At 41.7% G+C, this 22,827-nt stretch overlaps 2 protein-coding genes and 1 non-coding gene across 4 annotated transcripts in view; 1 reads left to right on the top strand and 2 right to left on the bottom strand.

The window, feature by feature from the left end:
* The window catches only part of LOC139221412 (trichohyalin-like), a 90,682-nt gene extending 76,994 nt beyond the window's left edge, over positions 1–13,688 (bottom strand). The window contains 3 exon segments of the mRNA XM_070853340.1: positions 627–697; positions 10,379–10,528; positions 13,449–13,688. Coding sequence (XP_070709441.1) covers positions 627–697; positions 10,379–10,528; positions 13,449–13,688 — 461 coding nt within the window.
* On the bottom strand, positions 13,324–13,405 carry trnal-uag (transfer RNA leucine (anticodon UAG)). Its single transcript has one exon. It is a non-coding gene; the product is annotated as a tRNA-Leu (tRNA).
* A 455-nt stretch (positions 13,689–14,143) lies between the features above and the next one.
* pex2 (peroxisomal biogenesis factor 2) lies at positions 14,144–21,761 on the top strand. 2 transcript variants are annotated; one of them, XM_070853090.1, is made up of 2 exons: positions 14,144–14,196; positions 20,139–21,761. In XM_070853090.1, exons 1-2 carry the CDS (start codon positions 14,193–14,195, stop codon positions 21,125–21,127), a joined length of 993 nt encoding a protein of 330 aa, XP_070709191.1. In that variant the 5' UTR covers positions 14,144–14,192; the 3' UTR covers positions 21,128–21,761. The 2 variants fall into 2 exon arrangements, with proteins under 2 accessions (XP_070709191.1, XP_070709192.1); XM_070853091.1 differs by having other exon boundaries at positions 14,161–14,196; positions 20,142–21,761.
* The last annotated feature ends 1,066 nt before the right edge of the window (positions 21,762–22,827 follow it).

Genomic DNA, 22,827 nt, shown 5'->3' with positions numbered 1-22,827 from the left:
GCACGATGTACCTGATCCTCCTCAACACTTCTCATTGTTGCTCAGCTGCTAAAGGCATTTACTGCAGAGCCAAAGTCAAACATAATGAAAACTGTCACCAGGTAAGTTCAGCCTTAGCAAGGCATGGAGATTATTGGAACTCAAGTCATTTTCATATCAAACCCCTCCCTGGCCCGGTGAGTCCAGGTGTCTGGCTCGCTACATATGTATGAGCATGAAGATTTAGATTCAGAAAATGCTCCTTTCATTAGTTTTGTCAAAATGTGTGAAACTTAAAATAAAAATATGTCTTTCCAGAAAGGTCTAAAGTAGAAACAGAACAAGTCTTTAGGGGCCTTGGAGCACTGCATGGCGGGAAATATCATATAGGGATTTGCATATTGCCATGGGGACAGTGGTGTTGCAGCGACTCCCTAAGGAGCTCAACCTCCCTAAGGAGAGAGAGTCCCCGAGGCCAATTCCGTTACCTCTCTCTACACTGGGGGACCTGTGCATGTGTGTGAGGCCAATTCAAGAAGTTATTATAAAGAAGTTATTAGTTATTTGAGTCAAGAGTAAACTTTTCCTGGGGAGAAAATGCCTTGTTGTTGGAGTGGAAAGCTGAGCAGCTGCCTGGCTATACAAACCTGTGTGAGATGTGAGAAACAGGTCCAACAAGCTCATCCAGCGTCAAAGTCCTGAGGTCAACTTCAGACACCTGGAAGAGACACGGAATGACATCCAGATTATATGGTCACATGGGGCATTTGCAACAATGATTATGAACACGAGGAGAGTGTGTAATGTACAGCTTGAAGTGAATATTAATGACAAAGCAGAGAGTGATTTATACCTGGCAGAACAATTTATGTTGCATAATAATAATGTCTTTAAAGGGAAAAAAACTAAAATGTAACTGAGTCTGACATAAAAAGAGAAAGAGAGTTACATTTTCATTTGAATACAACTGCAACTTCTATTTATTAATCTCTGCTCAATAAGGAAAAAATTATTTAGCAGAAAGTGGTTTCCTCAAGTGTCATAAAATGTGATGAGGTTTGACAGTGCAGGAACAGAGGTGTGAAGTCACTAATTGGTTGGAATTTGCATCTTGATGACCATGTTAACATGACGATAACGTCATGGGAAATTAATTAAAAAACAGTGTGCGACTGTGTAAACAATTGCTGAAAAATGTCTCTGCTTTCTGCTTGGCTCACTTTCAAAACAGGGCCAACTGCAGGCAAATCAGCAAAATCTAATCAAAAAGCTGAAAAAATAGAAGAAAGAATTAAAGATTCAATCTGAAATACGATTACTCTAATGACTAAATAATTTGGCTTTCCTCTGTGGGTATTTAAAAATATATATTTGACGCAATAGTAGCACAGGAAGTCACTTGCCCTCAAAGGAGGACATTGAGCTGAAGAGTGTACACACAAACACACAGTCTTCTGTTCACTCTCACATACAGTGTGACTCCTTGGACTCAAATAACCCTTGCCATTACCCTGTCTGTCTGTCTGTCTGTCTCTCTCTGTCTCTTTTTCTCACTGAACATTGGTCTGTGGAACACGGGTGGGAAATACAGGTCAGCTTTATCATTGTGAGGTCAATTCATACTGTACCTGTATAAAAACGGTACATAAAGAAAAAAAACAAATGAACCTCATTCAAAAGAGAGGTAAACAGCTACCATGTGCCACCTCCTTCATAACACAGGGATAAAAGAAAGTAAATAAACACACAGGGACAAAGGAAAAGAGAAAGATGTACAGAGGAGAATTAAAGGACCTCCACACGTCCAGAAAAAGAGCGAGAGAAAGACAGTGGGGCTGGAGAGAAAGAGAGAGAACTGGCACTACTGGTGAAATATCGGCCTCTCTATCGCCGTGGTGACAGGGGTCACTCTGGGAAAAGGAAATCAATGCTGACAGCGATGACTCACAGGTCAACACTTAGCCCTGTGTGTGAGTGTGTGTGTGTGTTTGTTTGTGTGCGTGTTTTAAGTATGAGCTTGTGTGTGTGTGTGTGTGTGTGTGTGTGTGTGTGTTTCAATTATGCATATGCTCGTGTTAAGTACATGTGTGTGTTTGAACACAGGATATGGGATGTGAAACAGCAACCAAGATATACACATAAATGCATCCAAAAGAGGAGCTGGAGCAAATGGAAAGATGAGATTCAGTCCATTATTTGGGAAGTTAATATTTGATGCACATTGCAGGCAGACTGGCGACCTTTATGTGTGCCAGGTGAAGAAGCTATTTCTTAGGACTCTACAGGAAAAAAATACAGGAAACAAATGAATAAACACAGACAGGCTTGTTAAGTTCTTCTCTACCTCATTCTTGCCTCCACTGTACAATCTTTTCTAAGACCTTGATGAGAATAAGTTATTTTCTAGTTGAACATTTTACAAATTGAACAATAATGATCGAAAAAAAGTGTTTTGTTGTGTGTTAGAGCACAGAAAAAAAAACAAGTATTTATTCAACCTAATGATTTTAGCATGAAGACAGCCGTTGTTTGGATTTTATAATGTCTAGTGTCTTAAGTAGTGTCTCCTATCAATTAAAATAAAGTGGGCTCCTAACAACATAAATAAAAGACACACAATTACACATACACACAGAACATACACACAATTTCCCCACTAATCATAAAACATTCATATTCCAATGCAGCTGCAATGTGACAATGAGAGGACCTGGCACACGTAAAGGTCAGTGGCTAATATAGGTGCGCTGTGTGTGTTTGGGAGTGTCAATGTGAGTGTGTGTCTATGTATGCGCGCCTTATATACCCTTGGGTTAGAAGAAGTTACGACCTGCTTACATTATTAAGGTGAGTAGTAGGTTGCGTTATGTATGCCTAAACAGCCAGTCCATTCATTACAGATGCAATCCCCTAAGTACATGAGTAGGCACACGGCCTACCCTCCCTCTCTCTCTGCCTCTCTGAACTGTAAAGGAGACAAAATGTTGGTGTGATGCAGAGCGCTTTAGATAAATCAGAAACAGGAGCAAATTAATAATAAGGAATAAAACAACATTAGCTGATTAAGTATGTATGGCAGAGTGGCGGCTGTAATTTACAGGCAGCTGGGGTTGGGTGTCCGGAATAAGGTCTCATTACGGATCACAATGTGTGTGTGTGTGTGTGTGTGTGTGTGTGTGTGTGTGTGTGTGTGTGTGTGTGTGTGTGTGTGTGTGTGTGTGTGTGTGTGTGCGTGTGTGTGTGTCCATCCCGTTAGTAATCCGTCACCAGCGGTCTCAGCTTTATGAAAAGGCCCTGTGAAGGTTATGACCACGGTAAACTAATTTGTTAGAGGCAGGGCATACGTGTATGTATGTATGTGTGTGTGTGTGTGTGTGTGTGTGTGTGTGTGTGTGTGTGTGTGTGTAATGCAACTATACCATTAAAGAGTGGTGAGGAAATATACTATTAGAGTAGTCATCAAAATCGGCAGAGCGCATGAGTGAGAGAAAGAGAAGTACAAGAGTGAGAGAGGGCACATTACATGGATGTTGCATCATATCACTTAGTTTTCTCCCCCACTTTAAAGACAAACAGAACGGGCATATGCAGTGTATTCTTATAGAAGGTGCTCTGTCTATAACAAGCAGTGCTGGTTCTTCCCAAGTGATCACATCTCCGTCTCCAGTAGAGGAGGTAAGGGTGTAGAAAGTAGTCAAAACCAAACCTGTCACTATGGGTCTGTTCACTGTTAGACAGAGAAAAGACAGAAGTAGTGGCAGATATTCTGGAGCAGTGCGAGTAGTCACAGCAGGACTAGTGGTATTAAAAGTAGAAACAGTAGCAGTACTTCTACTGTAAGAAACAAAACAAAGAAAACTTATTATAGCAAAAGTCATTCACAGAATTGCTTCACTCTCTTTCCTCCACTGTCACTGTTCCTCTCTCCCTTTCCTTTCCCCTCCATGTCTTATTCTTTTGTTTCCAGCCAACCTCTTCACATTCTCATCTCCTCCTGTCTCATTCACTTGCCCCTCACCCACGCCTCCTCTTCCCTGCTCTTTTTATTTTTTCTTCCCCACCTCACTTTTGCTGTTCTTGTTGCTTTTCTATCTGAAAATAGCCGTCCATTTACACAATCATTCCATTTTTCCACTCCCTTCCATTCCTTTTGTCTGGAGCTAGGTCAACTGAAAGCAACAGAGGAGAAAAAACAAAAGCAGAAGCGTGTGTGTGTGTGTGTGTGTGTGTGTGTGTGTTTGTGAGTCACCAGATCACAACAGAAAGCGGGGAATGAAAAAAATAGTATAATGCGACTCATGGTGATGGTGACTGGAGGGAGCATGCCAGCATCTTGTTCTACTATGTCAAAGCCTACACGTTTAGAATGAGTGTGCACTAAAAATGTGGGCTTTAATTTTGTCCAGAGTGAGTTTGATGCAAGTGTAAAGTGATGCAACTATGATGATAGCCTACGGGAAAACTCACACACATCTGCTGCCTTTCTTTTGTCTGTGCCATATTGAAAAGATACTGTATGGCTTTAAAAACTGCACTCAATGAACCTACAGTATATACTGTACAAATATACTGTACATACCTACACAAGGTTCTTTTTTCCCCCATCTTCTATTCTACACTCTGAAATCTTCTGAAAATACATTTTTCCTATCTATGCTGTCAGAGCAAGAGTCATATTTACAGTGACTTGATTGTAAAGGGACTCAAGTGCTCATCTTTCTTACTCCGCCGATTCATTGCAGAATGATTGGAAGAATGTGCATAAACCATACTTATAACCTAGTGAGGTTGAGGTGATACCAAAGCCACAATGGTAGATGTCTGCCTTGTTTATAGATTATGCAAAACATTTGGACAATAAACTTGCCCTATGTCTGTAGGAGGAAGAAACATTTGTAAACCTGGCAAATGATGCGTTAACTGCATTAATTGTATCTGAGCTGTAAATAACTTTAACTTCATAATTTTCATTTTCTTTTAATCAGTTTCTACTTTCGCAATTGATCGATTAATTGTCTACTTAAAATAAAATAAAATGTCACAAAAAAGTGAAAATTTCACAGTGCCCAGTGCTTATTTTGGCCAACAGCAGCCTATATCCAATATTCTTATTTCACTTGTATAAGACTGAGAAGAGCAACGAAAGTGACATAAATGATAAATTGGTTCACAAATTTGCTAAAGACTAATCTTCTAACAATTGGCTAGGCAATTAATTGACTAATAATTTCAGAACTGCACAGTAGCAAATCACATTATGTGCTTTTAATTGTTTGTTTTGTGCAACTATGAAAGTTTTGTCTACTAAAGTTTTGCGTTGATCTTCAAATACAACTGGAATACAATGATTATTATACAGATTAGGGAGCCACAGTCGTCCCTGTGGATCAGATAGACTAGTTACAGTTCCATCCTGTGGCTGATATATTAACAAAGGTTTACAAGGGCAGAGCACTACATATGTAAGTTTGGCCTTATGGCTGACCTTACAATGCACTTAGTATCCTGTACAGGGAGTAATGCTGCAGCCACTCCTACAAGCCATTTATTCCAGCTAACGACCGTCAAGCACTCATAAATCAGCATTAGGAACCTCTTTCGCCCTCTCTCTCCCTCACTTAGTATCCCCTCTCTTTGGCTCCCTCCTTCCCTCTGATATTTTCTCTCTTTCAAATCATGTTTTCTTGTCCTCGCCCTTGTCCCCTCATATTTACATTTTACCTCTAAGATTTTTAAACTTGCACTTCCTACGATCGCACTTGCGTCCTCTTCATATTTGTCGCCTCGCCCTATTTTTTCATCTCATTCTCTTTTCAAATAACTGCCTACTCTCCTTCTCTCTGTCCGTCTTTCTCCGTCTCTCTTTCTTGCTTTTATTTTTCTTGCTCCTCTCCCTTTTCCACGCTTCCTGTTGTTTACATATTGCTCCTCTCACATCCTGCCACCCGTCCTCTCATTCTGAAGATTCCATTCCCTGCAGATAGAGACGGCATCCCTGAAATGTCCAACTTGGTATTGGCACGTCTATTGATTTTAATTAAGCTAATTAGTTCATTATTTGAAGGATCAAACGGGGGCATCCATTACTGCACAGAGAGAGACTGGGGGTTTGGCGGGGGGGTGGTGGTCTGGGAACAGTGGGGGCAGTGAAGTTAATATGGTAATGAATACGATCAATTATCACTCACAGCTAAGTCATTAACAACAGCATTAGCATAGTCAACCATCGCAACCCCCTGACCTCTCCTGCTCTCACTTTCTCACTCCCGCTCTCCCTCCAAGCAACTGCCACACAAGCAAATGCATATGTCCGTGTGTGTGTGTGTGTGTGTGTGTGTGTGTGGGTGTAAAAGAGAAAAAGAGAGAGGGAGAGGAATGATAAAGGTCACACAGTTCAGAGACCGTTTTTAATGCAGACCTGAATTGAGTTTCAACCTTCTCTCATTGACTTGAGCCAAGCAGTCACTGCGACACAGCGAGTAGTGCTTCTGCTCATAATCATTTATAGCAAATAAAACACACCAAAAGAGCTATTACAACGAATCTCATTAAATTACTGCGAAAATGGGTACATATATTTGTCTCACTGCTATGATGTGGAAACAGATTTAAGCTGGCCTTAACGCATTTGTATGTGTGGTTGAGAAGCTAACCAGCTGCATGAATTCAAAAAGTTGAGGTCATTCTGAAAAGAGGGCTGTTTTGTTCATTCCAGAAAAGTTCCTCTTTTTGGAGATCAAGGCATTTTCATCCAACAGCTAAGCCATAACTTACAGACTTTTTCTTTTAAGTGCTGTTTTGTTGAACTACAGCCGGGGAAGCAAAATGGGCCTTAAGAGTGCTGCTACGGAGGGTGCTGCACATGACAGGAAAAATGATGTTCTCATTAGCATGGATTAAGTCATGAGACCAATTTTCTCATTTGGTTCCTGGGCCTTAAGATTTTAATAGCCCCTGTTCTGTCGTTTACGGGGAATGTCATAAATAGTCACTTTGTGAATCACACCAAAAAAAAACTGGAGACTCTCATCACAGCTGGAGATATTCCAGGCATTCAGTTAGCACATTTACAGGTGGCAGTTGTTATAACCTATTTGTTCTTTTTCTCAGATACAAATGAGACAAAAAAAATTATGTCTTCTTTGTAAACCCTGTCTTTTATAAAGAAGGAAAGCTAACAAGCATAGCAAAATGGACACTTCCAATTTAACATCAGAATACCACACATCCCTGGTGCAGACACACAGTCTCAAAAATGTGTTTACTAACATGTGGGTGTTTTGACTTCGCCTGGTATGGTAATAATTTGAGAATTGTGTGGGAATGGTGAGATGACAGGATGAGTGGATCAAAGAGAGGGCCAGTGATCCCAAATGATCCCTACTGATCTGTTCTGATCTACACTGATCCCCTCAGGCGTTCACAGTCCCCCGTACTGCCCTGCAGGCCAGGGGCTAAACTCTGGGAATTAAAAAATCTACCCAGCAGACAAACACACAAACACACACGCACGCACGCACGCACACACAAACACACACACACACACACACACACACACACTCACTTAAAAAAACAAAATGTGCAAAAAAAAACTAATGGACAGACACAGACAAACAGACATAAGGAGCCAAGAGATAACAGAAAAGAAAGAAAAAGGCTCACGTCGACATTGTGCATGTGTCCAGTATGCTGCATGAATTGTGTAACAGAGTCAAGTCTGATCTCAGATCTCTCTTCTCAGAGCACAGAGCAGACATACTTTGCCCCAGGGTTGTCCTCTGTTGATTGAGAGAAACTAAATTATTAGAGCCAAACAACTGACCATCTATGAGGAAAATACATAAAATTATATGAAATCCATGAAATCTTTTTATGTACACTCTCCCCTCAGCCCTCCTAATGTTTACAAGACGAAAGTTGCTTGTGTAATAGGGGTGGGGGGAGGTTAGGGGTGCAGGGGGTGAGGGAGGAATGTTTTTTTTAGATCTAATTATTTGATCTGTGATCTTTTGATCTGATATACAAATAGAGCCTATAGAGTCTGGTTATTTACAATTTCCTGAGTAAATGTCTCAGATTAAAAGGCAAGTGCTTTATTCATCCTCCAACTATCGTTGAAACCCAAAGTTGGCAACCATCTGGCCAACAAAAGTGTCCTCAAGCGAGATACTGAATCCCTGCCAGCTCCAGAAGTTGTTCTATAGCTGCCCTTGTGCCTTTGACCTGCCTGGAATTAAGCACATGGAAAAAACAGTTCTACGGAGATCAATAAAGTGCCAATTTTATTGCATTATATGATTACTAATGCTTAAGCTGCCAAAATGAGTAGAGCCCGAGAGATTGAAGGAAATTACTACAAGGAAGTTTTCCAGACATTTCCCCAAAACTCCCCGGCGCTCATAATAATGCATTTCATTGTAACCGAATGACACAAAGAAAGTGAATTTTTTTCCTGTCGATTTCAGTGGAGCAACTAAATAAATATGTCTACATCCTTGAAAATCACTAATAACCTCTGCCATTGAATACTACAGTAAAAGAGAGGATGGCAACCTCTAGCTTGTTGCTACAGCTTATTTGAATCTACAGGTTAACACAGTATTATTTACCACGTACTGTTTAAGTCCAGTTTGGATTGGATACAGGGAATAAGATGATGCTACATCCGTCTGCCTATGGATGATAAATAGACAGCAGGTTAATTGCACTAGTCTAGAACAGAGAAAACAAGCCTTGGATTTCATGATATTATGACCGCAAAACAAACTCTGTTTAGTGTCCATTACAGTTCAACCCTATTGTGCATCAACAAGACCATACACTACTATTCAATCAGACGTCAGCCAAGCTCTTATTACAGAGCTCATTGCATCGTTTACATGGTGGAACGGTCCATAAGTAGCTCTAAATGCTCTTCATTTGATTGGATTTCACATTATGGACATCAGAGCAGAAACACAGTGTTGTCCCCTGACTATCCTAATAGACTGTTGAGTGAGGCAGTCCATTTGTTTGTATTTGTTTACCAATCTAGACCCCGAAAACATACAAAGTAGCATAAACAGACAGTGAGAGATCATTTAAGACGGGTGAAAATGGAGATTCAAAAGCTCAGACGATGGGTCGATAGCATGGAAACAAAGTCTTGTGTTCAAGCTGTGTCCCTTTGGCTGCTTAAAAGGAGGTGTTGTTGACACAAATAATGACAAAATTGTGCAACTGGATGAACTGACGGAGTCTTGGCAACTAAGACAATGTAAACGCAAGGCTTTGTATTGCATTGACCTTTGTGGCCAGTGTAGAGAGCGCACAAAGCTAACCCTCTGACCTTCTCCATAATAGCACATAAGTACTTTGATGTATAATAGGCCATAATTACTTTTCTGTGTGCAAAATCCAGTCTGGCCATAACTTAAATGGCACAATACCTTAAGGTAACAACAACAAGTGGTGATGATATCTTAACAGTCCTGCCTTGGATTGCACACGACTTTCCACCTCTAGCTCAAAAAATAAACGACACTTTATGGTTTCCTCCAGAAAATGGCCGAGGCCACAAATCTAAAAGATAATAACAGAGGACGTCTCTCTGCTTGACTCCTTTTCCAGTTTACATGCAGCTTATCCAGAAGAGTTCATTGTATCTTTAACACCGTTATGCTTAAAACCTGTTGCACGGCTCCATGCTCAACTTAATTGCTTTGTATATTTCCATTGTTCTATATAGTGATACTATTCTGTCCAAACAATGAGGGATTTTCATAGACTTAACTGTGAATCAGTGTAATCTCCACTGATTGGATTCTTTAAGGTCAAAGAGGCCTCGGCTACGTGTAGCATTCAGAAACAAAACAAAAAAGGTGGAGACAATGGTGCTGCAGAATAGAAAAAAATGAGCTGTTATTCTTTTTGTATCCCTCTCTTGTTTTCTAAATTCTTCCTCTTCTTTTAAGCATTGCTTGTGATTTGAATATGGATGGTAGTGATGTGCATACATTTTATTTGACGTAATTATTCTATTGTATTTTTGATCAAATAAATGTTCCTCGTTAAACAGGAAGGTAGGTAATATGAAAGTATGTGTGTTTATTTGTATGTGTCCAGACGATATGAGTTGCAGCCAACATTCATGATGCATAAAAGTTTTTCAGGTTGATGTTATCATCAGATACAATCATATTTTTTCCATTGTAGTTATACTCTGTAATTTTGTGTATTGAAATTCTTTGTTATAAGAGACTGTATGCAGCCTGCAGATGGTTCTCTTAAAGACACAAATGCTGTATCTATTAAGGAAATAAAGATGATAAAGGTGACTGAGTGTTCAATGAGTGATGCTCTACCTGGACTGACTACTTCATTAATATGAAATGCTATAAAAACATTTATGAAACCTTACGTCCAAAATATGATCCGGGGTCCGTAGCTTCATTTCCCAACTGGAAACCTTGTGGTCAGCCTCCTTCTGCAGATCCTCAATGGTCTGAGCCAGCACCTGGTTTTGGTCTGTGAGGTCTTTCACATAAGACTGCAGGAAATTCATTTTCCTCTGCAGGAATAACAGCACAACATGATCAAACGGTGGTTTATTTGCTGTGTTTCAAAAGCAACAGTAAAGCCGTGCAGTTTTTTTTTTCTTTCATACAAACTGTTTTCTTGAGATTGAGATGATGAACTAAAGTTCCTGTCTAAAAAGGTGGGTTGTTTCCTAAAAATTACATTGATATACAACTATTTTGTATTAGCTTTGTATTCTTTGGGGGTAACAATAACATTTACATGAACATTTGAACACAATATTAATAAGTAGCTGCAAAATGATCACATTTGACACATTTCTAAATTTGTTTTCCCTGCGATATGGCAACCAAATGTTGATTTACTGCATTTACTGTTGAGAATTATGATTAGCCAAATAAGATATATTGTTGAGGTAAGAGAAAATATTAAATGTTTAAAAGACCTTGAATTACAGAAAGTGGGAATGGACAAAAAAGGTCCACGGTGTTGAAGTCAAGCACTAAAGCAGTAAGTCCATTCCCCCCCTGCAACTCTTCACTGTTTCAGGTCACACCACCTCTTACACGGCAGCCAAAAGTTGCCAATAAACCAGAAATCAGCTGCAATATGAATGTGGCTCCACAGAGACAGGGTTGCAAAGACAGAATGTCATCTTCTCTGACCTACAAATCTAGTACTCCCTCTTGGCAAATTAGTGTTCTTGAAATTGACAGATTACAGAAGTGAGATGCATAATTTTCCCCAAGATTCATCAAATGTCAAAGTGATGTCAAATATCACTTTGACACGCAGCTGGATGAACACAAAAACAGGGACCATAGGCCTACAGTAATGGCCTCACTGGGGAAACATGCAAGCTCCCCAGACAAACAGGATCTGAAAATGCATGCTTTATTTAGTTTTATCCCACCCTTGTCTCTTTAAGGTAGTCCCACTGAGAGAAAGAATCCGATTTAACAGGAAGATACATGAGGTGGGTAGTCAATAGTATCACAGGGCCGGTTGTGATTCTTTTAGTTTGTGACAAAATCACACATCTGAGCACGACTAGGTGAAATTGTGGTGCTGCCGACGGCCACGGGGTCTCGTTCCGCCGCAAAAAATAGTTTGCAGATTTTTAACATCTGGAAGAGGGCCCACAAATGGACAGCAATAACATAACAGCCAAAGACGATGATGCTTTCACATCAAACGTACGCAGCTTTTTTTCATATTGTAGGAACTTTTTGCCGCATTGTACTTATGTTTAGTATAATAATCTGAGTCATCGCTGTATGAAGCATCAGATTCGTGAGGGGCTTTGCACTGCTTTATTCTCCAAAACCCAAAACCTCTATATTAGACAAGCTGTGCCACAGAAGGAGGTGAGTCAGGGGTTAGGGCAGGCTCAGAAACATGTCTTTCCCTGTTGCTTCTTCTTGTCTGGAAGAATGCATCTCTCAAGTACACATTTTATTGTTTACAAAAAAATAGGTCACCTAGGCATGCTCCACACCTGACATAATATATCAAATATCAAATCCTCACAATTCTTCAGTGCAGTCTTTCAGGTCAGTCTTTTATCTCAGTTTAAAATCTGCTTGTGCGCTTGTTCCTTAAAGGGATTGTACAGGTAGCCGGATAGCCTACATGTGCAAAGATTGTAGCTCTGATAAAAGGGAGTGCTACTGAGTTTCTAAATTCTTTTGCCTTAGAGGTGCACCCGTACATCTGTGTTCATAAATGTCTGTCCCCTACAGCCAAAAGAGTCAACAAGCAGTTTATACCGTCCCCTGACGCATAATATAACACTGATGTATAGCTTCAGGGGGAGTAACTTTACAAAGATGGTAGATGTGACAGTATCTAAGATAACATTCTAGGGTTGACACTGTATATTAAAGTGTGGAACTGAAAATACATCCATTATTTAAAACTCAGTAGCATGGTGGCTTAGCTTTGGAACAGCTATTCGTGATCACGGCCCCAAACAATACTTAATATGAATTCTTTAATTGGGAGGTTGTTCAAATGTTTAAGCATGTTAGGAAACATCATAAACCTACAATGCGCTCATGGATGAATGGGCGCTGTGTTTTCAATGGACAAGCTTTATGATTAACTGTCCACATCAACCTTTAGGACTTGGGAGCTCCTGGGTTCTAAACACATAACCTTGTTAAGCAGGCCCGCGACTGGGGCCGGCTGACCGAAACCCATCTCTGAAACCTTGTTACACTTGCTTTGATGCACAGCCCAGCTCACACAAGCTACGTTCTCTAGCTAAATGATGTCACATGACAATCCTGATGATTAGAAACCCCTCTTTTTTTAAATATGAGTGTGGATCTGTGTTCCTGATCTCTGCCGCTCAGATGGAAACATAATGCAATTTGCCACCTGTTACAAGTGCTGCGGCTTTATGAAAGCACCCCTGTGCTTCCTCCTGTCATTTGTCTGACAGGACAGAGGTCATCTTCTGATGCCCGAGTCACGGTGGACAGGATGCACTTTGATTTGTATCGGATGGATGATAACCTAATGACAATAGATGTTGGCAGAAAACTACACATCTTGTACAGACTTTTGGTCTAAATGGGATACTCGGTAATGCTTTTTAAAAAAAGAATAATTTACGTGTCTGATCAGACATTTAAGTGACTCCTCATGATTGGAAGCAGACACAACAAAGTTATCAGAGGACGAACATCTTGTATTACTGATCATTAAGCTCCTTGTTAGAGATATGTCTCTGCTTTGAAGGTCTATTGAAGGACATAACAATGACAAGTTACACAGCTAGAGCATGTATAGTCAGCAATTCATAACTTTCAATGGTTATAATGGCAGCGGTGGGATTCGAACCCACGCCTCCAGAGAGACTGGAGCCTAAATCCAGCGCCTTAGACCGCTCGGCCACGCTACCCATGAACACCCACGATATAACATCCGGACAAACAGCTACTCACCTGCAGCGCTTCTCCCTGAGTTACACTGGTGTCCACGTCCAGGCGTTTCAACCTCTGCTCGTAGAGCTCTTTGACCTCGTTTAGAAGCTGTTTAATGTTGTCAGTCTCAGTCCCGGGACCCTGGATGGTAACTTTCCGCTCTGCTCCTCCTGATGGAGAGGGCAGGATCACACTATCACTTCCTTGACTCGACAGCTTCGAGCTTTCTCCTGTCGCTGGTCTCCTTCTCTTTTGTCTCATGGTTGCACTAGTTTTAAGCATTGCTCTGATAAAGCAGCTGCACTGTTGATGAAAAAGCTAACTGGCTAACACTCATTGTCACAGCTTGTCACTCTGGTCACGTCTTTGCACGGCTTCACAGCTCACAGCGTTAGACAACTGTGGAGCAACATGAAAAATAGTCAGTGCCTGGTATTTTGAGTTCATGTAAGCCATTGTCTGTGTTACTTTGTGTGAATTACCGTGGCTTCACCAACAACTTGGTCGCTATGTGCCGTTACCACAACGGAGGACTGTGAATGAATCATTCCTCCACACAGGCCAACGCTTCCCCCTGCAGTTTGCCGCTGCTTTGGCGCTGTGCGATCTGATTGGCCGATTTTATCCATTGGGAGCGTAATAGTGACGTTCCTGCACATCATTGGTGGGTTCTCTTTGAGAGGCGGGGTGCATTTTTACAACCCGGAAATACAGATCGTTTTCGTCGTATCAGGGAGGACTGGGCTGCCTTTCCCCTGAAAAGAAATGGGTAAATATATATTAGCTGTGTTGTTTAGCAAACATTCAAGTCTGCATTTTATCTCACTGTGTCCTGCTGCTTCCACACGAAGCTCAAATGCGGCACGTCAGCTTCTGTGACGGTGTAAAGACTCTTGGTGTAATGCTGTCACCTCCTTGTTGCTGTTTAGTATCAGTGTTGGGTATCTAAAGCGATATTTGTTCCATTTTCTCAACATATTTGCATTCAAACTCAAGTCGATTGTTAGTGCCTATGGATGTATATAGTGCAAATGACCATCTGTTGTGAATTAGTGTTTCTAACGAGTCATCTGCAGGTATGTTTACCAGCTGCAACTTTGGACAGTAACCTTGTGGGAGTGTGTTTCTTCAAGAGCATGTCATAGTGTTTCGCACATAATTCCATTATTCCCCCAAATAATCGGTGCAAGAGATCAAAACCTTCCACATTGAGATTCAAGGCAAAGTTGATCTTATTGATTTTCATCACTCCTCTACTCTTATCTGTCTCTTGGTTATATCTCTCTTTTCCAGTGGCTTTGACTGCACTGCTCCTGCACACTCTGCCAAAACCTAATCCCCCCTGTGATTATCACATAATGCTCTTGCCTTATTATCAAAATGGAGCAGATTTGGGTTTTGTTGTTGTTAAAGACTGATGGGCATGGGGGCTAAAAAAATTAAAAGACAATGTCATTATGAGGGGAATGTGGGGCGGCTCATTGCATGAGATTGAAGTATAGGCGCGTGTCTCTGGAGCTAAACACTTAGTGTAATGAGTGTGTTTTTAAGGGAGTCACTGTAGTCAAATTGGGCTGTGATCTCACTCTGGGGTCAGAGGTCATTTTATACAGTTTCTAGATGAAGGCAAGTGATAAAGGCAGTGGGGTTATTATCTGTGCACTTACTTTGAAAGAATCCTACCCTAGATGGGTTAGCTTTATAGTTTAACAGAACAAAAACATTATATGTTACATACATAGTGGCCTATGTCATGAAGAAAAGAGCTACAACCAATGGTTATGTACTTTTTGCTTAATAGTGCAAAGGTCTTTTCGTTTAAATACTTCAAACTTTAGAGGGGCTTAATCAGCAAATATTAGGCATTTTTCTGAATACATGGCACAATTAACTTATTATGTAATGTATCATTCGTTAATTCTCAGTCTATTTATATTATTTTTGTGATATTATTGCTACTCTAAATTCCATCACTTACCAGTTTAACATAGACAATAGGAACTGGCAGGCATAAAACTAGCTGTTCTTACAGATAGTCAATGTAAGATATTCTCTGAACATACAGTGTGTTAAATCAATTATTAATGCCTATACATCATCTTCATTTCTCTCCAAGTATCACAGTATATTTTTTTTTTTTTCATTTTTGTAATGCACTAGCTGTAATGTGTACATTGCCAGAAGGGCCTTCATTTCCCTTATTTTTGCCAGAATCTCAGTCATTAAACTTCAAAATTGAGATGGAAGTATTGCATGTCGACATGTTACTAGGAGTACAATTTGTAATGGCAGCAATCCAATTCCCCCAAACTGATTCATAGCTGCATATCAAAGATGGATCTCTCTAAAAGTAACATCTGTACGGTGGGTTTGACGGTTGTAGCAAACATTTATTTCTCTCATCCTGCAGTGGCCTTTACGGTCTCGTAGATTTCCTCTTCAGTTTAGAATTTTCCACTCCCACACACATTTTAATTGTTGCACAGATTAAAAAACAGACATGTCTGTGTTTTTCATGTGTAAAGAGAAGCTAAGAAATGTACTGATCAAATATTCCTCAACATAACTCATTTTATTTGCATGAGTTGAGGCCCCAGTGCACTCTCATTGACTAAGAAAGATACAACTACAGTTCTCTCATTTATTAGCTGTTACGCTTTTTCTTCCACGTTCATTGTGCCTGTCTACCCTCTAAATGTTTCATTACTTTTTAAGTTGTTTTTTTTGCAAACCCCTGTACTTATTACTCATACAGCCTTAGCATACCCAACCTTCGTACTCATGAAATCAATTAATTCTCTTAAATAATTTACCTTCTGAGCAAACCAGATTAAGCGGAGCACATTTTTTGTGTGTCAGATGTGCTGTTCCAACTGATGTGTATTTTTTTTTTTTTCGTGTGTGTGTGTTCGGGCATTAACTTGGCCCTCAACCCGTGGCTCGGAGGGGTCTTTGGTGATTAGAGAAAGAGGAGAGCCTTGATAAAGCATTAGTGTGTGACGCACACACACAGCCCAAAGACCCCACTGTGCATTTGCACACATTCATTTTTCATGAAACAGACTCATAACAATTAGTCTGGTTACCGCCTGGGTAATCTTAGCGTCCCCGTAATGCCTGTGGTCTGCTGTATGACATCACTCTCTTAAAAGTTCTAAATCTGACATTCTCATCCGTTTTCATAGTGAGGACATTAGCAGGCCATGGCTAATAGGCCCTCACTCGTTCCTGGCGAAAGAAGGGCTATAAAGTGAAGGAGAGGGAGAGAGAGAGAGAGAAAAGGAGACTGGAGTGCTCAGAGAAATAGGTTTTATTCACCAGAGCTTTTACACAAATTAATTTACATGAGCGAGAGAAGAAAATGTAAAGTTGTAATCCAGCGTGCTTTGCCAATACATAGCCTATTTCTTGCTACAAGCATCATAGAAAGCCAAGTGAACATTTATGCATTATTTCAGCAAATATATTATGCTAACAACCGTAGCTAAGTGCTCAGGAATTTGAGCACTACACCACGCCAGGAGCTAAATCGAGACTTTTCCAACTGGTATTGAATGATAGCCTTGCGAGCAGCTTCAGAGCAGAAAAGGCAAAACACAGTCCATCCCCCAGAGATATTTCACCTTCCCAGCATCCCTCAATCTTTAGTCCCCAGCCCCAAACACCCTCATCCCCTCCCCAGACACCAATGCCAAGGTCAAGAAGAAAGTGCAGCCTTTCTCTGTCTATAGGCTATTCCCTGGATGCCCAGACCTCCAGTATGGCTGAGCCATGTATGCTTCAGGAATGTTCCCTCCTCCTTTATTGTGACCGTCAGTCTCAAGGTCAGCTCCTAAGGAGAGGTTTGTGCTTATCTGTTTTTCCCTTCCCTCATTTTTTTCTCCTTAGCTATCTTTGCCCCCAGTTTTTCCCCCCATACTGTATCTGTAGACAGTAGCTTGACATGCTCTGTTTCATGACGTGCTGTCTGACGTGTCTGTGTTTTTTTGTCTGTCTCTTTGTCTGTCTGTCTTTTTGTTGGGTAGCTGTCATTACAGCCCGTTGTCTAGTTTTCAGAGGACCCGATGCAGCTGCAAGGCTTCAGTCTGATGCTTCGTACGCCTTTGTTGCTTCGTCTCTCCTTCCTCACTGGTCATGGCCCCTTTTGCCTTGAAGCTATGTTGCAGTGTGTTCCCTGTTAGATTGGATGTTGTTGTTGTTGTTGTTGTTGTTGTTGTTGTCTGTAGCTATGGCAGTCAGCCTTGAGTCAGTGCATTATCTTTGTCTGAACAAGATGCACAGGCTACGGGAACAAGGGGAGAAAAAAAAAAAAAACTCTCATCTGACCTGGATCAAAATACCCTTTAATATTTCCTGGAAGTATTTTATACAGCTCTGAAAGAAAAGCAAGACCCCAGACTTTTGAGGTGTTTTCCTGTTGATTTTCAGTGAACTCTTCTAACCTGCCCTCTGACACCATTGGTTGTCAGCTGCCGACTCTCCAAGAGAGGGCATTTTGTCTTTGGGTCGGTTGGTTGGCTGACCCAGGAGAGGATCATCTAGTCAATATATCACATCGGGTGTCTGTGTGAATACATCAGAGAAGAAGTCCGTCTGCTTTTATCTGCTTACTTTTTGTGTGCAAATGCTTTAGTGTGTGTGTCTTCAAACACACACCATGCCAGTACTCTGTAAACACTGGCAGTGACTGTGACTTTTGACTATTACATAAGGAACATGGATTTCCAGCCATCCATAGTAAAAGCCCTGTAAATTCAAATGCTTAATTTTTATAGGCAGCCCGGCATTGACTAAAGTGTCTGCTTGTTATATATTTGGCAAGTGCTGCAAGTCTGAAGGGAAGCTGTCAATAGCAATCCCAGCTATTGATATGGCAGTGGGCAGGAGATGTTACTTGGCCCCCGACTCCGGCATCCCTCTGATCCCTCTACATCATAATTACATTAATATTGACAGACCCTTGACAATAGTCACATTACTATTGATAGGTGGCTGTCAATACCGTGTTTCCCCAAATAAAACATATTCATTCATAACTTGTAAACTGCTCGATAAAAGGCTTTGAAAAGAATATTGGACCCGGCCGGGTTTACTCTCATGAGAGGGCTGCTGCTGTGACGGGGATTTCCTCCACCTGGATGTGTTTGTGTGCTCGCGTCTGTGTGTAAATGTAACTATGGACTGATAGATTAATTTAGCTCTGTATTAGAGCTCTGCATAGATCATGGTTACACTTGACATACATACATAGTCACAAACACACACACACACACACACACACACATAATCTGCACATTTTCTCCCATCAAGGAAAAACTTTCCGATTAAGCTAAACAAATGGACCTGTTTTTTGGTTACACATTCAGACTACCTCTATATATATTTTTTTAAAATCCAAACCCTACTTCCATCACGGGCAAGCTTCTAGTCACTAAACATGGCAGCATTTCAAATGCAGCTCAATGAATTTGTCACACCTGCTTACTTCAGCGTGAATTCACTCTTTTTTCATTCATTTGCTAATTCTAACTTAGTTGGACGGTGTATCCTGGCTCTATTGAAACATCATGAATACACAGATGGTCCTGTGCACCACAATAAACCCAAGCATTGCCACTGCATATTAGAATGTTTTTTTATACCTCCTTGAGAAACGTCTAAAGTGACCATCATCTCTCTCTCTTTCTGTCAAAACTGCCATATTTACCCGGCTGAAATCTCTTTTAAAGCCTCGTGACAAATCCTGTTCAGCGAGACACAAAAGCCACTGTCAGAAAAAGGCCTCTCTGTCTCTCTCTCTCTGTGGGCCTCTTGCTCTGTCTCTCTTTGCGTTAGTTAGTCTCCCACTTCTTAAGCGTTTCATTTGAGGAAAGGGCAGATAAAACTGGGGGAACTGTGAGCAGTTTGGAAACCTATGCAGCGCAAAATAGCCCAGACGTCACAATGGTGAGATCCCATATGGAGTCGACTCTAGGGGGAGGAAAATTGTTCCACATTTGGCAGATGTTTACGGTGTACCAGAGACTGTGCCGTTAGCCTAATCCCTAGTGATGTGATTTGTACACACACCCCTATCTCCAGAAGGAGCAGGCACCAAGAGCCCTTGGGCTTCGCCTCCTGTGTGTGTGTGTGTGTGTGTATGTGTGTGTGTGTCTGTCTATGTGTGTGTGTATACTGGAGAGAGTCTAAGACCCCCTGCTCTTCTGCATTGCACAACTCAAAGGTTGCATTAAGGACGGGTTTTACATGTGAAAAGTGATTTCCGTTCCTGTGTATAAAGAAAAAATAACCCTCCTAACAGGATGGGCCTCACCTCCGGGGCCTCAGTCCTCCCAACAACCCAGTTGTCCTTTTAATCGTTGTGACTCTGTATATATTTTGTTCATGTTCATGACTTCAACAGATCACATATGGTCTTACCTTTACGTTAATAAGGTATTTAGTAAGTCATGAGACATTTATGTGCCTGATTATTGGCAGCATGAGGGAAATTTCAGTTGTTTTTTTTTTCTCAACCTGGATCTTGTTTTTGTAGTTTTGGCCATTTTTGGGGGGATAACTCCTCTGTTTCATTTGTTTAAAACCTGAACTTGTGATTGTGCCCGTGTATGTCAGCAGAAAACTTTTTTGACAAAGTTTGTCAAATCTTCAATTAAGTTTTGTCTTTGTATTTGTACATGTAACCACATGTCCTTGTGTGTATTTCTCCAGCAGGTTTGGACAGCGAGGACAACCATAAAAGGACAGCTGGGAGTGCTGCTCCACAAACTGATGTTGACCCGCAGACCCCAGTATTGCGCATCAACCAGCTGGATGCCCTGGAGCTAGACTCAGCCCTTGATCAGCTGCTATGGAACCAGTTCTCCCAGTGTTTCCAGAATTGCCGGCCAGGCCTGCTCACCCCTCTGGAGCCGGAGTTGAGAGCTCTGCTCCACCTACTCCTGTGGAGGTTCACGCTGTATTCAAGCAGTGCCACTGTGGGCCAGTCTTTATTGAGTCTGCGCTACCACAATGTCTTATCCTCGTCTTCCCGTTACAGACCTCTCTCCAGCAGGCAGAAGTTGGGTCTGGCTCTACTCACCGCAGGTCCTCGCTGGCTCCAGGAACGTTCCCACAGCCTGCTGCTGTGCTTGGGTTTGAGTTCAGGAGGGCCTGTGTCTGAAAGATTCGGTGGTTTAGTCCAACAGGGTTTCCGCAATTGCCTGACCCTTGTCTCTAGCATCGCCCAGCTCACAAGTGTCATCAACTTCCTCGTGTTCCTAAGGAAAGGTCACCATCCTGTCCTGGCTGAAAGGATTGTGGGAGCTCGGTCAGTTTTCTGCAAGGCCAATGTGGTCCGGGATATAACCTACCAGTACATGAACCGCGAACTGCTGTGGCATGGCTTTGCCGAATTCCTCATCTTCCTGTTACCGCTCATCAATACAAGGAAATTGAAGGCAACAGTGTCTTCGATTGTTTTTGGGGGAGAAAGCTCTGCTGGCGAGGGAGCGACAGTCAGCCAAGAGGTGTGGAAAGAGTGTGGACTGTGCGGAGAGTGGCCGACCATGCCACACACGATGGGCTGCAAACATGTTTTCTGCTACTACTGCATCAAAAGCCACAGCATTGCAGATGCTTATCTCACCTGCCCCAAATGTGGTGCCGAGGCAGGGCAGCTTGAGCCGGTCAAGATGGAAGTGGAGATGATGAGCAGGTGAACCGATTATGACTGTATAAATGTTTCTCATGCAATTTTGATTGAATAAAATATAAAATAATTTAAACTAACTAACTTAATCATGTGAAAATATTTTGTGAAGACAGATTTATATGAAAAATGAAGACAATGGTTCAACAGTCCCTGTTCTGTGAGCATAGCTTTTTTTTGAAAGATTCACAAGGTAGTCGTGAATGAGTTTATGACTGGACTTCAGTCTTCATGATGTCGGTGTCTTTTCTGAACACACATCGACCTGCCATGTTTAATGTATGTGTGCATATATTGACAATCCTCTGCCCCTTCTGTTTCTCCGGCTGGACTTTGGACAGAACTATTTGTCTTTGGTGCACTGGACAGACTGCAGAGAACCACACAGAGCATATATTTGATGAGTGAACGTGTTGATTTATGCTCCAAATTGGCTGTGTGTGTGTGTGTGTGTGTGTGTGTGTGTGTGTGTGTGTGTGTGTGTGTGTGTGTGTGTGTGTGTGTGTGTGTGTGTGTGTGTGTGTGTGTGTGTGTGTGTGTGTGTGTGTGTGTGTGTGTGTGTGTGTGTGTGTGTGTGTGTGTGTGTGTGTGTGTGTGTGTGTGTGTATGTTTGTTGAAATGGGAATATTTGTTCTGATGAAAAATGCAGAAAGTCAGCTGAATAAATAATGGGAGGAATTTCTGATGCCTCTCATCATGGCCAAATTAGCATTTGTTGTGTATTTTGTGCCTAAATTGTATTTCAACATCATTAAAATTGATAGAGTTCTACCTCTTGGGTGTTTATTTAGTTAAGTGGAGGGGAGAGAGATGAGGGAAAGTTATAACAATCAGCACACTTCTCTCTAGACAGGCCCGGTCGTTCTAACTCCCATTATCCGTTTTCACAGCACCCCAACATGCTCAAGATCAAGGGGGCAGCCGGGGGCTTGGATTGACTCACACATACACACACACACACACACACACACACTTGACAGCCAGCCTCTCTTTTCCCTTGGCCTTTCTCTCTTTTGCTGCCTTTCCATCTCTCTCCCTCTGTAATCTCCAGGGCCCTCGCCCCTATAAGACTGTAGTAAACTGTACCAAAACCCTGGCAGTCGTCTCCTTCCTCGCAGGCGAATTACTCTCTAATCCCTGTAATGAGTCCAAAGATGCTTATTTATGCTGGAGTTAACCTCCACCAGTGAGCCCAGCCCCGGGCCAAACGCACCCCAGCTGAGTGAAGCCTTTCCCGGGCTGACAAGAGAGGAGTGGGGTGGGGGGCTACCCCCCACCTCTCCTTCCCTCCCTCTCCCTCCCCTCTCCCGCTCTGATCACTAGGGCTTAATTGCTGATTGCCGAGACGATCAATCGGAACTGCAGGCGTGATAGAAAGCCTATTGCGGAGAGCAGGTCTCAGATCTCCCAGCTCAGAAAGACGCACACATTTGCACTCAGATGAGGTTAATGTTTCTGTTGAGCAGAGAGGATAAAGCATGAAATATTTGTCCTCATGAGGTGCATGAATGCCCTCAAGAATGCTGGGTAGGTGTACTGCAGGGTTGATCTTCAATTATTTATGTTACTGACCAATGTGATCTTTATTTTTCCTAGAACATTGCAGGTCTGTGTGTCCTTGGTGGTAAAACCTAATCAAAATTAATACATTGTACGGTTAAATGCACATATAAAATTAGTGAAATAGCCCCATGTAGGATTAAACAAAAC

Source organism: Pempheris klunzingeri, chromosome 21 (assembly GCF_042242105.1).
Source record: "Pempheris klunzingeri isolate RE-2024b chromosome 21, fPemKlu1.hap1, whole genome shotgun sequence".
Classification (NCBI taxonomy): domain Eukaryota; kingdom Metazoa; phylum Chordata; class Actinopteri; order Acropomatiformes; family Pempheridae; genus Pempheris; species Pempheris klunzingeri.
Note: the sequence above shows the minus strand (reverse complement) of the source record. Positions and strands in the feature narration are given on the sequence as shown.